Source organism: Lethenteron reissneri, chromosome 25 (assembly GCF_015708825.2).
Source record: "Lethenteron reissneri isolate LAM-NWPU_2019-01 chromosome 25, ASM1570882v1, whole genome shotgun sequence".
Taxonomy (NCBI): domain Eukaryota; kingdom Metazoa; phylum Chordata; class Hyperoartia; order Petromyzontiformes; family Petromyzontidae; genus Lethenteron; species Lethenteron reissneri.
In genome coordinates, this window is record NC_083803.1 from 4722331 (window position 1) to 4738581 (window position 16251).

A 16251-nucleotide genomic window follows, 5' to 3' on the forward strand; every position below is an offset into this window, starting at 1 on the left:
ACCACAGTGAGTCGACTATGATCGGCAGGTTTCTGTGTGGTGGTGGGGGTTAATATTGTCGATACTCCAACCTCGCCAAGAACACTTGGACCACGTGGAAGAATCGACCAAGCACCCTCTGAGCTCCCTCCAGAGCAGTGGTTCTTCACTTGGGGTGCACCCCCCCCCCCCCCGGGCGTGCGAGATGCCCTTTCTGGGGGTGCGAGACATGGGCAGATCTTTTTTTTAGAAGGTACATTATCGAACACACATTAAGCACGGGCACGTAAGTACAACTACTTTATTTCATCAAACCCTATGTATTTATTAACATTATAAAAAAATTACGATTAAGAATCAAAGGGGTGTAAGGCTGCAGTGAAGGTTAAAAATCGTTGCTGTAGAGGGGGGTTCTTACCCCAGCGGTGGCGGCGAGAAGGACATTGCAGGGCTGTGACTTTATCCTTCACTACCAAAGGCGTTTTCCTTAACAACAAAAAAAGACACGTTGTGCAGGAGCAGCAGGTTTGTTTAAAGCAATGCTTGTGAACGGTCGGATGATTTACTTATATATTCTCCATTACGACACTAATGATTATTGTATATTGTATAGTATTCGTATTAAGCGTCTCTTGGAGTGGTGGATCTGTGAAAGATGCAGTTAGTGTATTTATTATATTTTTTATATCTCAGAATGCAATATCTAATACATGCTGCTGTAATAAATCAACGTTCGGAAATTAGATAATTTAAATATTTGTACAAAATTTAACATGTTTTTTTAAAGGGACGTGATCTCTCCACTGCTGGATAAAGGTGGTCTTCCAATGCTGTAATCCACCCCGCTCCTGCACCATGTGAGCTAATCTCATTGTTCCATCTCCCACGGTGGACGTACGCTCTCTCGCACGCGTTTCCCTCCATCCAAGTCTCATCCCTTGGGACATCGTCTCTGCTCTGGCAATGTGTCCGGCCCAAGCCCACTCGTCTTCAACCACTGCGTCTCCACTGCCATTTGCATTCTTCCACCATCCACGTGGTACACTATCATTTCTCGGTTAAAATTACAACCATGGGTCTCTCTCCTTCTTAGTTTCCTAGTGGTCCTTTTCAGGCTGGTCAATTCCCCAGAGTTGAATCACTCATCTAGAGATAAGCAACTATTCGGTGCCCTCTAACTGGGACCTATAAATGCCTGTTGATTAGAGACGGAGTATTCTTAGCGTTAATGAGGTTTGGGTTGCTCAGCGAGTCATTGTTCTCCCACTTTGACCCGCAGTGGTAATGACATACATTTGGCACCGTGCTCACTGCAAAGCTACACTTTAATTACAGGGGCGTGTTGACCGCATTTTGTTGTGTTTTTTTCCGCTGAGCCAAGCGTCTGTCTGGAAGTGTCACCGCAGTGGGCGCATGTTCGCGCTTTCTGCGACTACGATGAAAGACTGGCGTAAATATCGATGGGCACGGGAACACGTGGGCGGTTATGAATCAAGGACCGGTGTCTCATTTATTTATTGCGGTGTTTGCCAGCGGCGTGGGCTGTGGGCGCTCCATTGTCCCGTAAATGCAGCGTGGCACCAGCCGGCTTTGTGCAGTAGCTCGCCCTGTCTGGCACAGACAAGATGTAATCTTCCGAGGAAGACTGTCAACACGAGCACTATATTGCTTCTACAAGCGTGGGTTGGCACAGGTCAATGGGCGTTTTTTTCCTTTGTACTGCTGTATTTTTTATTAAGCAGAGAAATAAATAATGTCCCCTTTGCACACGGAAAATAAAAGTGTTTGTTACACATCCCATAAGCCATGGGTTATTTTTTAACAGCATTGGTTTCATCGCAAGCAAACCATGGACCGATTTCGACAGTCAGTGTTTCATCAGCAGTCAAGCCTGCTTGAACCAATGCTGGTGAACTACAACATGTGTATCGGCGAAGACCCCATCTCAGACACAGGGCCTAGGTCAACATAAAATTATACAATAAATTATACAAAGTAGTCAAGTTTATTTTATTTAACCAGATGAGAACTCAGGAGGTCAGTAGAGTCTCAATTGAACGAGTGATCTTTGTATAAGATATATATATAACATAACACACACAAATATTAGAATATTTTATGTTGTATATATTTTGAATGTTATTTAAAATAAAAGATGACAGTGCATTGCATCGGTTTTTGATGTCTGTGAAGGAAGGGGCGTGCTTGTGGAGAGTGGTGGTGCAGTGGTTAGCACGCTGCACGACCAACCTGGAAACCTGAATTCGATTACCACTCACGGCCAACACCAGTGACGAATATCTGAACCGGTCCTGGGCCTCTCATAGGGCAACTCGGGCTCAAATGAGTACCTGATCGCAGTGTGTAAACATTGCCACTGGAGGAAACTAATGCTGCCGGACGTGGTTTTGGCAACCCACCCTCTCGCGTGACATGCCGGCCTTTATCGGTGCTGCTCGCTAACAGCACTTGCCCTAACAGTCTGTCTCAGGCTATGCGGGGTATCTTTGTATGAAGCTGCTGTCTGGCGTTAGCTCTGCAACTCTCCCGCGCCCCTGTCAATTCGCTTGAGGCGGTGCCCTGGAATGACTTGGAAACTCGCGTCTACGTATTTAGTTTTAAATTAATCCATTACGGCATCATGGGAACATTTAACGATCCACTTTTGATGAATCCCCTTTTCCAGATAATGGTACAATCAACATAATGCATTCACTGTCTTCGTCCATTAAATCTGCTTACTTCCAAAAAGGGGCCTGTTTTTTTGGACCTTGAAGTTGTGCGGGTCATTATCAGGTGTTTCCAGGATACGCCTCATGTGGCACGGGGTATTCACAGTAAACTGGCTGTTGATGGTGGTGAATATTGCCGTGAGCTTGTTTCCCATGATGTGGGTTTGCATGAAAATGTGTGCATAGCTAGTAAGCAGGGACCTTCCACGACAGCCCGACGTGGTCATTGCTGAGCACCATGCCCCAACAATTCAACATTGTGCTGTTTGCCTTTTGGCGTTCTCTGGTCGAACACTGGTTGAGACTAGGCCTTAAAAAAGCCGTCTCTGGTGTGGACCGATCAGTTTCAAAGACAATCCATATATTACCAGAGCATTTGTTTGTTTACATGTTCACCACAAGTATGTGTGGTTAATGCACACATGATTTTTTGCAATGATTTCTGTTTGGTGTTTGAACATCTTAACACCTGTTTTATTGCCAGAAAGGGTAAAACCTATTCTTATACTGTGATACTGGCAAGAAAGGTCCCATGTTGTGGATGCTCACCCTGAGTACATTGGCTATGTGCTGTTTCCCTTTTGGCGTTTCTGGTTTAACACTGGTTGAGACTAGGCCCTAAAGAAGGCTGTTTCTGGTGTAGACCAATGAGTTTCAAAGACAATGCATAAATTACCAGAGCATGTTTTTGTTTGCATGTTCATCGCAAATATGTGTGATAAATGCAGACATGATTCTTTGCAAATGGTTTCTGTAAGGTGTTTGAACATCTTAACACCTGTGTTATTGCCAGAGAGGATTAAACCTATTATTATAAATTAAAATCGTGATTTATTTGAAGAGTCGATATTTAAAAAAAATCCTTTTTTACTCGCAATGACGATGTGATGTTTGATATGAATGTGGAATTCTTCGCCACTGTAAACATGAAATGAGCACCGCCTAAATGTTCATTTGAGCATGAAATACATTCTGAATTTCGACTACAAAATCGTTTGTGTGTAATTATCTGGCCATTCAAAATAATTGATTTTCAGCACCGCGTGATTCGACGCGCGTATTGCGAGCGTAAGATTTTATTTACGTTGATGGATCATCATTATCGATGCGTCGTTACGTTCCAAGGCTACAACTGCAGAAAACTTTCCGTCCATATGGTGGCACTGTTGGGTGTGCATTGTGTGCAGTGGGCAGTTTTCACCACACGCACAGAGACGGGGCCCAGCTTGATGACGGGAAGACTTTGTTTTGCTCTCGGCAATGGTGGAAAGATATGTATTGGTCACTTTATTTAATGTAATATTTTGTTGACCGTTAAGCGCTGTTGAGTGAAGTGCACCGCTTGGAATGGACATCACCACAGGGCTAAAAACACAAAAAACATTTCCTGAAGGTCATCTGCTCAAAATGTCACGATTATCTCCCCTTGCCCTCGGTGTTGCCATGAAATTGTTTTTCTTCAATAATAATTTGATATTTAATCATTATTTATTTTATTTACGTGGGGCAGTGACTCAGTGGTTCGCGCACCACACGATGAAACCTTGGGTTCGATTCTCGGTCACGGCTCATGGTCAGTGACGTGCAGCATTTCAACCAGTTCTGGGTACCCGCAACCCCTTCAACCCACACTGGCCCGCCTGGTAAAGTGAAGTATGGTGGTAACAACCCCCGTGACCTACAGGACAACACCTTCATCCAGCAGTGGGTTGAGAAAGTGCCGTACAGTACAATGATTACAAAACGTTGAAAACACATGTTAAAAGTTCACCGAAGGAGGATAAACATTTAAAATATATTACATAATTTCAAGCAATCGTTGTTGTACATGGTTTGTATTAATATTAAATGGAAGGCATCTATTAACCAGATACGAGTACAGTGTACTTTGAGAAGTCTCTTTATTAGAGACCTGGGTACAGTATCTGTATTGTTGTTTTTTTGTGTTTTCACTTTTCAGTTCTGGTACATGGATTCTGTCCTGCAACTTTGAAATGGCCCACAACAAGGCTGATCTGGTAGCCTGGATTGAGGAACAGTGCCTCCTTCCTCTGTTGGCATAGGTGTGACTTTATTGGCCGAGAGTTGCGTGCATAGTTGGGGGGGGTGGGAGGGCCGTTGAAAAAAAAGTGGATTGGGTTTGCTCAACGCTGGGATTTGTTTATGGTGACATGCGGGGTGGGGATAGGAAGCTTGCAAGGCCAGCCCGTGTGGCTAGCTACTACAAGGGTATTGTCACGAGTCCACTCCGGGGAGTTGTAAAGGAAGGTGAGCTGTAAGTTTATGCCGTGACCGTACGACAAAATGCTTTCATGTTCCTGCGTTTTCACGGGGCATTTAAAAACGTGCGCGCCCTGGGATACTGACGGGCTCAAGCTGACCCGTAAGATCATCAAAGCCAGACCTGTGGAAGACCCTTCCCCCTAACCGGCAAATGCCACTTTATAGCAGCTACAAAGGCTTTGAAGTACTGTATAGGCAACACGGCCTGTGCGACGCAGCTGTAATAAATGGGTTTTTAAAAAAAATAACAGAAATATTGACACGTTGCCAAAATACAGTAATTCTGGGAATTTTTTTTTGAATGTTCGTTCCACCTGGCAGATTAATCCTACAAGCAATCGTTTTTTCCTTGAAAAAAGTATACAGCATGTACACTGCATTAGCATGACATCAGTCTGTGACGATACACTTGCGAATGGATGGCTATGTATGATTCATAGTAGCTTACAGTACCCTAATACAGTATTATAAAAAAAAATCCTCATTAATGGCTTTGGCTTAAAATACTCGGCTCGGGACCCTCCTTAAAAAGTCATGAGCCTCCGTGAGGCTCCCCTGTATTAAAAAACGAGCATCATTGATTGTATTATTTCACGTGCCAAAAGCGTGGTTGCGTAACGCTAATCACCGATGATCGTCGATCGGCATCATCGTTTGTGTTTTGTATCACATCGGCGCAGGATCACGTTACATTTGCGGAATGGAGGCGAAGAAACCCTTATTTTGTGAATTGAAGAAACCAGGTTCAATGACCACGCTGTGCTCGCTGCTGCTGATGCTGCTGCTGATGATGCTGCTGCTGATGCTGTTGTTGGTTTGTGACGCACGGACAGCCCCGAGGCGGTCTGCGCGCACCGAAAGAGCAGCGACATAGCAGCGCTGCTCCTGCCTCGCTGCAGGTGGTGGTGGTTGGTGGTGGTTGTTGTGGTAGTTGGTGGTGGTGGTTGTTGTGGTGGTTGTGGTTGGTGGTGGTGGTTGGTGGTGGTTGTGGTTGGTGGTGGTTGGTTGTGGTGGGTGGTGGTGGTTGATGCTGGTGGTTGGTGGTGGTGGTTGGTGGTGGTTGTTGTGGTGGTTGTTGGTGGTGGTGGATGTTGTGGTGGTTGTAGTTGGTGGTGGTGGTTGGTGGTGGTTGTGGTTGGTGGTGGTTGGTTGTGGTGGGTGGTGGTGGTTGATGCTGGTGGTTGGTTGTGGTGGTTGATGGTGGTTGGTGGTGGTGGTTGTGGTGGTTGGTGGTGGTGGTTGTGGTGGTTGGTGGTGGTGGTTGTTGGTGGTGGTTGGTGGTGGTGGTTGTGGTGGTTGTGGTTGGTGGTGGTGGTTGGTGGTGGTGGTGATTGGTTGTGGTGGTGGTTGGTTGTGGTGGTTGTTGTGGTGGGTGGTGGTGGTGGGTGGTAGTGGTTGGTTAGTTGTGGTGGCACCACCCCCCACCCAACAACTGCCCACCCTGCACCACCGCCGGTGCAGGAGAGGCAGAGACGGGAGGCCGGCATCTCCCGGCAATGCGCGACAGATCGAACAGGAAACTATTGAGCCCCCAACGTTGAAAAGGGTCCCACCCCCATGACGAGCGACGCCCACTCTGGCATGATCTCCCTCCTCCTCCTCCCTCCTCCTCCTGCGCTGAACGCCCACTGGCTGCCGCGGATTCTTCGCCTTGTCCAGCCCACGGACGAGCCAAGCCAAGCGCAGTCGATCGCAGTTCCTGGGTTTTGCTGCTGTTGCTGTTGCTGCTGCTGTTGTTGTTGCTGTTGCCGTCGTTCCACGCCGGTGACCGTCTTCTGCATCGTGTCGCGCATCCGAGGAAGGGGGTGGCGGGTGAGTGATCCTCACCATCATCCTCATCACCATCATCCGCATCATCATCCTCATCATCCTCATCCTCCTCCTTGGTTTGATCTTGAAATGAAGGCCGGTTCGCGGTGGCCCGTGGTGGTGACGATGATGAACTTTTCTGTTGTTGGTTTGGTTGTTGTCGTCGCAAGAGAATGACAGCCAGCCAGCCTTGCCAGCCATCCTTGGCTCGTTCTCTCTCTCTCCTCCTCTCACTTTGCCGGGGGAAGCGGCGATGGGCGGGCGGGAGAGATCGACTTGCGGGGATGTTGACAGCATTTGTGTGCGCGTATGTTTCTGCTTCTCTCTCTCTCGCGCACTGTGCCATTGAATTGGCTGTCGGGGGGGCGCCCGATGGGATGCATCGGGCACCCCGTGGGTACCCCGAGTGTACCCCGTGGAGACCCCGAGTGTACCCCGCTGGGCACCCCGTGGGTACCCCGAGGGGACCCCGTGGGGACCCCGTGGGGACCCCGAGTGTACCCCGCTGGGCCCCCCGTGGGTACCCCGAGTGTACCCCGTGGGGACCCCGTGGGGACCCCGAGTGTACCCCGTGGGGACCCCGAGTGTACCCCGCTGGGCCCCCCGTGGGTACCCCGAGTGTACCCCGTGGGGACCCCGTGGGGACCCCGAGTGTACCCCGTGGGGACCCCGAGTGTACCCCGCTGGGCCCCCCGTGGGTACCCCGAGTGTACCCCGTGGGGACCCCGTGGGGACCCCGAGTGTACCCCGCTGGGCCCCCCGTGGGTACCCCGAGTGTACCCCGTGGGGACCCCGTGGGGACCCCGAGTGTACCCCGAGTGCACCCCGTGGGGACCCCGAGTGTACCCCGCTGGGCACCCCGTGGGTACCCCGAGTGTACCCCGTGGGGACCCCGTGGGGACCCCGAGTGTACCCCGCTGGGCCCCCCGTGGGTACCCCGAGTGTACCCCGTGGGGACCCCGAGTGTACCCCGCTGGGCACCCCGTGGGTACCCCGAGTGTACCCCGTGGGGACCCCGAGTGTACCCCGTGGGGACCCCGTGGGTACCCCGAGTGTACCCCGCTGGGCACCCCGTGAGGACCCCGAGTGTACCCCGTGGGGACCCCGTGGGGACCCCGAGTGTACCCCGTGGGGACCCCAAGTGTACCCCGTGGGGACCCCGAGTGTACCCCGCTGGGCCCCCCGTGGGTACCCCGAGTGTACCCCGTGGGGACCCCGTGGGGACCCCGAGTGTACCCCGTGGGGACCCCGTGGGGACCCCGAGTGTACCCCGTGGGGACCCCGAGTGTACCCCGCTGGGCACCCCGTGGGGACCCCGAGTGTACCCCGTGGGTACCCCGAGTGGACCCCGTGGGGACCCCGTGGGGACCCCGAGTGTACCCCGAGTGTACCCCGTGGGCACCCCGTGGGGACCCCGAGTGTACCCCGCTGGGCACCCCGTGGGGACCCCGTGGGAGACGCGGCTGGTGATGTTTGTCCGTGAATGCCGCGGTGGCGGTGGGGTGGTGGTGGGGTGGTGGTGGTGGGGGGTTAACTACGCTGAAAGGCCAAGGAGGGTCGCGGCCACTTGCTTGTTGTGCGCTCTCTCGCTGTCTCTCGCTGTGTCTCTCTCGCTATCTCTGTCTCTCTCGCTGTCTCTGTCTCTCTCGCTGTCTCTCGCCGTGTCTCTCTCTCTGTCTCTCTCGCTGTCTCTCTCCCTGTTCGGCGAACTCGGTTTTGTCGGCGGTTCAATGGCGCGCGACGGCGGCTGCCCTTCCACCCCTACCCACCTACCCAACCACCCACCCCGACGCCGCCGCCGCCTGGTGCAGTAGAGACGCGACTCGGCGTCCCCAGTGCTCGCACACACACAGGGAGAGGGAGGCGGCCGCTCGCGCTGGGCACTGCCGCAGTCGCTCGCTCGGTGGCTGCCTTCGCGCAGCGACGGCGCCGCGTGAGGCCACCACATCATCAGCGAGGCCCCCCCCCCACAACCACCTTGACCCCCCCCTTGACCCCCCCCTTGACCACCCCCCTTGATCCCCCCCCTTGATCCCCCCCCCCTTTGACCCCCCCCCTTGACCCCACCCCCCTTGATCCCCCCTTGACACCCTTCCTTGACACCCCCCACCCCCCTTGACCCCCCACAACCCCCTTGACCCCCCCACAACCCCCTTGACCCCACCCCCCTTTATCCCCCCCTTGATCCCCCCCTCTTGATCCCCCCACCCCCCTTTATTCCCCCCTTGACCCCCCCCCCACTGACACCCCCCCCCCCCCCACTGACACCCCCCCCCCCCCCCACTAATAACAGTCTCGCAGTCCGATTCACGTTGGGGGGGGGGAAGGGGGGTTCACTTTAAACACGGAGATGCAATCTGTGTCCCCGGAAAGCTGCACAATGATTGCAGATGATTCAGTACCGCACTTTTACTGATTCAGTACGGCACTTTTACTGATTCACCTTCGCGAACGCACTTGACAAAGGGGAACCGAGTCTCGGTGACAGCCGTGTGTGTATGTGTGTGAGTGTATGTGAGTGTGTATGTGTGTGGATGTATGTGGGAGTGTGTATGAGTGTGTATGTGTGTGGATGTGTGGGAGTGTGTGAGTGTGTGTGCGCGCTTAGATATTATGATGACAGTATTGAAAGAAATGATCAATTCGTGCATTTGTAGCTGAGCCGAGGAGAGGAGGCTCTCGGAGCCGCATTCGCTCGCGCGAACGCGGCGTGCCAAGAGGTTGCCCCCGTGGCGAATATTTCACGTTCGCAAATTCAATGTCTCCGCGGTGTACGGGGGAAGAGCGGGGGGGGGGGGGTGATTGTTTTCAGTGTCAACCGACGGATGAGCAGCAACAGAAATAGATGGGGCACGAAGCTTGGTCCGCGACGGTTTGATTTTAAAATGAACGCCTCGTGTGCTCATAAAGCTTGACAGCCTTGCTCAGTTATGGACACGAGTCTTGTCTGAGGCTCCTCAAGCAAGGCTGTTGCCCCCATCCGTCTATCTGTTTACCCATCCAGCCATCCTCCTGTCCAGCCATCTATCCGTCAACAATACATCCATCTGCCAAGCCGTCCACCCCACCGATCCGCCCGTCGATCAGGTGCCTGCCATCTTTTGCGCGGTCGGTCACGTCGCGTCGTGAACGTGGGCAGACATATTTTGTTGTTGCACGAATTTTTTTTCCTGGCAAACGAATTTGGGTAGGTTTCGTTCGCCCCGTTGGGTTCCTTTATTGCGGAAGAGTGGGCCCGGCCCGGATAACCCCAGCAGGTGAGACAGACGTGAGCACAAATGGGCCTGTGGGCAGGGAGGACGTCGCACGGCCTCCTCACTGTGACGGTGTCTTAACCAGAGAGCGACGGGGAAGCGGAGCGAGAGATGGAAAATATTGCATGGCTTATGAAAGGAACCGTAAAAAACCCCGGGGGGGGGGGGGGGTGAAAGCGGGTTTGCAAATGTGCACAGCGCGGCTTTGAGTGCAGCCGCGTACTGCGTGGGTTATGTAATGGAAATAACCAAAGGACTGAGAAAATATATATGAAAAATATAAATAATGGTGAACAATGCAGAATGAAATGTCAAATGTCACGATGTCCCCAAAGGCGCACTCGGAGGTGTTCGTCGTCGTTAGTGGTCATCGTTCAGAGGCGGAAATTCCACATTCTTACGGCCAGGAGCAGTTTTTTTCTTTCTAAAGGACAACCCCAATACATTTAACCTCTGGGTCAAAGTTCAAATAGTATGCAGTGTGCTGTTATGGAATTCACGCGATTGATCCCGGCAGATCTTTGAGCCTGGATAGTGCTTGAAGGGATGCCCACCGTGCACAGCAGGTGCTATAGGCTGTGGGAGCGACATTGTGGGCAGCGAGGAGCAGTGCAGCAAAAATCCATTGCTGTGTCAATACTGCATATTCCTGTCCTCTCGTGTCGAGGTTTCCCATCTTCGACCAACACCGCCGACCAGTGTGGTGAGGTATAACGGCCATGTGACCTCCAGGGCACGAGGTGGCCTTTCCTCTCGCAAGCGGTGGATTTGCCGCGAGGGGCTTGCTGCACTCCGTCGTTGGCGTTGGCTAAAAACAAATCAAAATGATCGTTGCTGGGAACTTCGTGCCTCCGGTGACGAGGGAAGGCGAGCGTGGTGGCTGGCGGCCTACGCCTCTGTCTGGGGCACCCGTGCGTACCTGGACAGTCACTTTGGAACAGCGCGGATGAGTCATGCCCTAATGACGCTTATAATGTGTCGTTACACACACAGCTGTTTGCACGAAATATTTTCTTAGTGGTCTATGTATGTACGTTAAACTTCTTTCGCACCGTACGTAGCCAGCCGTGCTAATATAATTGGAGGTGCGGTGGTTAAGCGTCGTTCCACAATCGAGCTGACATGGGTTCAATACCTGGCTTAAAGCTGTCTGTAGCTGGTCGAGGTTTTCTCGATGTAAAATTACTCGAGTGGATCATGGGTAGCGATCGTCAGCTGCTTACTGCGAAAAATGGGCAGGACCCTCCTGAACAAGAGTCACGAGAAATCCGCGAGCCTTTCCTGGGCAAACAAGCATAGCAATAATAATATTATTACGTTGACTGACTCAAACTAAAAATGGCCCGGGGACAGTGACGTCGTGGGTGCTATGGCAACAGCTGGCTCCACCAGCTGTCAAACAACTGTCCTTTATAATAGGCATTCACCTAACAAGATCAAGATGTCATCATGGCAGAAGCCGAAATGCCACTCGCGGCATTCTCCAAAGACGTTTCCCACCAGCCTAACTGCAAAGTGCAAAGCCACCTTGAAGTGATCTAGACCGAAAACTAATTTCTTTAGAATAGCTTTTTGTGTTGAGCTTGTTGTCCTTCCAACCGCACCTCCGATTGGCACGGTTGGCTACGTACGGTGCAAATGAAGTTCAACGCACAAGCTTAAAGAGGCATGGTTACTACGAGTGCGCGTGTGTTCCAAGTTTGAAAGCTGCCTGGTGCTTTGCGCAACCTACACTGTAGATTTCGCTCGTTTAAACAAGAAGGTTGAGCACCACTGTTGCCATTTAATTAATGTGAATAATTAATTCACTATTCATTATCAGTTACAGGGTTTAAGGTCACAGAGTCATACATAAAATATTAAGGATTAATATTTAATGGCGTATTGGGGCCAGGGGGGGGGGGTGGAATGGTTGAAGGAGCCTTAAAGGATCGGTTCTTTAGATTCTATCGTCGGCTTATTAACGCCGCGCGTGTCACATTCAATAGCGGTGTCGCTGTCGCGACCCGACCAGAGAGGTTGGGAAGCGATCAAAACAACAACAATGAGATTAAAAAGGTCTTCTGAGAGCCGAATCGCTTCGAACACCACCCCATGCGTTGCTCCATAACGCTCGGCATTGCCCGTGAGAGTTTTGTCAAAAGCCTCCGTTATTTCGAGATTTTTAAAGGCACTGGAGTTGTGTTGTGTTTTTTAAATATATCTGTCTGTAGAATCCCAGGCGTGCGTGGTTCCACGCGGCTCCTCCAGCCCCACGTTCCTCGCGTGCCCTTCCTGTTGGGCCCTGGGTGTCTCCGTGTGTGTGCAGCAACTGCACTTCCTCACCGTCGGTGTGCGCAGAGCGTGTCGGGGTTGGGGTGGTGGTGTGGGAGTTGGGGGGAGTAGGGGTGAGGACGGTGGTGGTGGTGGTGAGTGGGGGGTGGCGGTCCGTGAGTCTGTACGTCCATAAATCCGTCACGGTGTTCGCTGCAGCTGCCTTCACAGAGCGATCTGGGAAAGTAAAACTTGGCCTCTTTGCTAAAGGAAAACTCCGTATGAAAAAAATAAGATGAGGTTTTAGCCTTTCTGGCAATGAAACAGGTGTTAAGATGTTCAAACACCAAACGGAAACCTTTTGCAAGGAATCGTGTCCGCTTTAACCGCACGCACTTGTGGTGAACATGCAAACACACGTGCTCTGATCATTTTGGCATTGTCTTTGAAACTGATTAGCCTACACTAGAGACAGCCTTCTTTAGGGCCTAGTATCACCATAGAACGCCAAAAGACACGGAGGTTCCGTGTCTGTCTGTGGCCAGTAGTTGGGGTATTTGCGCCGTGGATATGCGGACAAGCCCATCGTGGCGACGCTCAACCTTGGCGTTTGGAGCAGTGTCGTCGTGAGCAGCCCTTGAACGGGGCGGTGTGGTGAAGGCATATTACGGGAATTCGCGGCGGTTCATTGCTCGCAATATGAAAGTGCTGCGCGTGAAAACGGACGCCTTCGAATGAAACCCAGCTGTCTTAATATTTGGAAACCGAATCAGGTTTTCCGAGTCCGAGCCGACACGTGTGCGCCCACGCGGAGGAACAGGCGAGCCGGAACTCGAAATCCGGCGCAGCCAAAGCACTGCTCACTCGTTTATTTAACAACAACATAACAACATACAGATGGAGAATGTTGCCACATCTGCGCTGCGTGCACGGTGAGCCAGCCGCACCAGCGCATGCCGCATCTCTGTCACTTCGAGCCATCCCGTCAGCTGTCAACAGAGCCACCAAATCGACAGCTGACGCATATCACAGTGTCCGAGAATGCGCAGATTTTTTTATGCTGATGGCACTTCCGCAAGAACGTGAGAAACATAGCGCGCTCTCCCCCCCTACAATTACTGTGACATTAATTTTAATGATGTCTCATTGATTTACGGTCCGATTTATTTACTTGTCTAATCTCATTATGTAAAACGGCTCCGTTAATGATTTCGTGCAATGTACAACGCAGAATGGAATACTGTATGCATGGTACAATTAGTGTGGGTGTCTGAAGCTGCTGCTAGAGGCTTGTCCGATTGATAATCTACATCCGCGCTGTTTGCAAGGGGGCCGAGTCGCTGAGGGATTTTCCATGTCGGCTCCACTCCGGTATCGATTGCGCTGACGGGCCCGCGAGATAAATGGCACGGCGCACTGTTGTTCAAGGAAAAGATGCGGTAATTGATCACCACCGCGCTCGCAACGCGCGTTCGTTGGGCGGCAGCGGTGATTTAAATCGACCTCTGTTCAGAGCGCGCCGACGAACGCTGTCGCGGTTGCTTCTGCCACCCCTCGTAGCCATCGCGGCGCGGAGCCGGGGCCCTGGAAGGGCTTCGGGTTTAACGAGGTGGCGGGGGGGGGACGGCGGGGAACCGCGGTTTTCTTCGATCGCAGGCGAGCGAGGGCTGCCCGGGGTGTGGGGGGGTGCCCGCGGAGCGACGTGACGGCGGTCCTTGATCACGATCGCAGAAGCTTGAGCGGCGGCGGTGGCGGTCGGCGCGCAGGCGACGCGCAAACTCCCCGAGGAAACGAACCACGGTGGTTTAGCCCGTGCGAGATTAATTTGCTCTCTTAAAAATAAATCTTACGTCGGGGAACGCAAGCAGATGGTGAAATGTGTAATTACACTTGTAATTGCGGGAGGAGTGGAAGTCGCTTGCATCCCACGCGAAGAGCAACGGGGAATTCTTAAAGGGTTGGTGGAACGCATTTCGCGAGCGGTGCGGGCAGTGCGGCGTTCCTTCTTCAAGCAAGCCGCCAAACGCCGCATGTTCGGAATAATGGAATGTGAAGGTACGTAGCCGGTGCACTTGAGCAGTTTAGCGGATGTGAAATATGTATGAGTGGGGCCAGTAATGTAATTTGGAATTATTAAAACAACAGGAGCGTGCGTGTTTGACCGAGTAGCTCGGAGCAGCTGGTACACAATCCGAAGGGGGGCAACGGTGGGGGGGGCATTCTTGTGAGGTTTCCTGTTGGCCGGGTGTCGTCACGGCCGCGCAGGAAAAGGCTGGTGCTGAAAGCGGTGTTGACGTTTGCTTTCTTCCGAGGGATTATAAACAAAAACAAGCGGCAAATGAAAGCTTCTTTCTTGGCACAGAGCACACGCTGGGCACCCGGACGACCCAGGGTAATCCGCGTCGAGGAAAGTTCACGAATGTGTGCCCCACCACCCCCGTACGAACCACAAGTACGTTGCTGATCTTCTTTTCAGGAGCATAATCCACTGCGCAAACTCCAGTCGTCCTCGCAGGCGAACCATCGAGCAGAGATGGCCACTGCATAGCGCGCTTTCAGATGTGCTTCTGCAGCCGTCTGGAACGCTCTTCCGATATCGGGAAGCCAAGAGAGCAATGCACTTTTTAAAAAATCTAAATGATTAGCACGGTTGGATACGTACGGTGCGAAAGAAGTTCAGCGTGTACACACATATATATGTCGCAATAATCAAACCAGCATTGGGCAGCGCTCCTGTGCTGGTGGTAGAAATGCCACGTCGCTTGGAGGACGAATCTTACCCATAAGACAGTGGCTGTAGACTTCTCACTTGCACCGTACTCATTTGGCAGCAAACAGGTCGATGGGTCATTTTCACCAGATGATGAAAGTCGCATTACACCCAGCATCGTACATGTCAATATTGTAGCCCTTTGCCAATCCGCTGCCAGATGAGCGCCTCCCCCATGCTGTGTGGGTCGTAGTTGGCCATACTTCCCCCCTTTTGCTCATCGCAGATTAGTCAAGACGGGGAAACCATTCGACGTGGGAGTATACGAGTACTAGTCCAACATTGTATTTCATGTAATGTCCTCTACTTCCAATGATGTAACCCCACAAGCTGTAACATCTGCGATACGTATGGAGGTCAAAAATGTAATCTGGTGCCCAGGCTAAAACCTGTTTAGGTTCTAGGCTCTGACAAGATCGGGCGCATTCCAGGTGATTTGGTCAAAGGTGACGTGCAACATTAAAGCCCGTTGAATCAACTTGAGTTCCATTTCTTTGAATTGAGCTCTTCCGTCTCTGTTTGGGGGACGCACATGTACGCACGTGGAACTTCTCTCGCACCATACGTAGCCAAATGTGTCGCTCAGCGGAGCAATCTGAGCGGCAGCGGCAGAAGATCGCCGCGCTTTTCCACCTAGTTTCGCGCATTCTCAGTCGCTGGTTTATTCGCGTTAACGTCACCGCTGCGCGTGACAGCGTCAGTGGCGAACACTGGAATTCTCTCGGGGCAATAAAGCTGCCACGCTTTCCTACCCATCTGCGACGACGACAACAACAACAGCGGCAGCAGCAGCTCCTTGAGAACACTGTAACATCAGTTATGTGCGGAACGTGAATAATTCATCTGGAGGGAAGTGGGGGGGCACAAGTTGCCTTGGTTTTGTTCCAGTGGGGGAGTGGAGGGAGCCGAGGGGGTGGGGGGTGGCGGCTGCGTGTGAACACACGCGGTGGTTGTTCCCTCCTCGAGCGTCGACTTTTAATTGCTGGACTCAGCGCCGCGTTTTACAATCCGCGACCGTTGCTGTGCGGATGCAGAACGGCGCCGTGGCCCCTTCGTCTTCATCCCTGTGCGATGTGCGGGCATGGTGTCGCGCGCCGATTATGGTACCGATACAGCGCTCGGTAAGAACTGTGCAGTGTTCTCGGAAGAGCTGTTAAAATAGAACCCTATG

At 52.2% G+C, this 16251-nt stretch overlaps 2 protein-coding genes across 6 annotated transcripts in view; both read left to right on the forward strand.

Annotated features, from left to right (window-relative positions):
* Positions 1–6637: 6637 nt before the first annotated feature.
* LOC133347068 (signal-induced proliferation-associated 1-like protein 2) overlaps positions 6638–16251 on the forward strand; it is a 104464-nt gene continuing 94850 nt past the window's right edge. For 4 of the 5 annotated variants that reach the window (XM_061558975.1, XM_061558979.1, XM_061558978.1 and 1 more), the window contains exon 1: positions 6638–6806. The gene's annotated coding sequence lies outside the window, so the exon portion shown is untranslated. Of the gene's footprint in view, positions 6807–9872; positions 9891–16251 lie in introns of those variants that run through there. The other variant, XM_061558977.1, reaches the window with a different exon arrangement.
* On the forward strand, positions 7176–8273 carry LOC133346886 (nascent polypeptide-associated complex subunit alpha, muscle-specific form-like). The gene is made up of 2 exons (XM_061558715.1): positions 7176–7668; positions 7882–8273. The coding sequence occupies exons 1-2, from the start codon at positions 7176–7178 to the stop codon at positions 8271–8273; spliced, it is 885 nt and encodes a 294-aa protein (XP_061414699.1).

Coding starts and splice junctions, on each gene's coding strand:
- LOC133346886 (XM_061558715.1), top strand. CDS start 7,176: ATGGGATGCATCGGGCACCCCGTGGGTACCCCGAGTGTACCCCGTGGA. Junction 7,669..7,881: donor CCCCGCTGGGCACCCCGTGG/GTACCCCGAGTG, acceptor GCACCCCGTGAG/GACCCCGAGTGTACCCCGTG.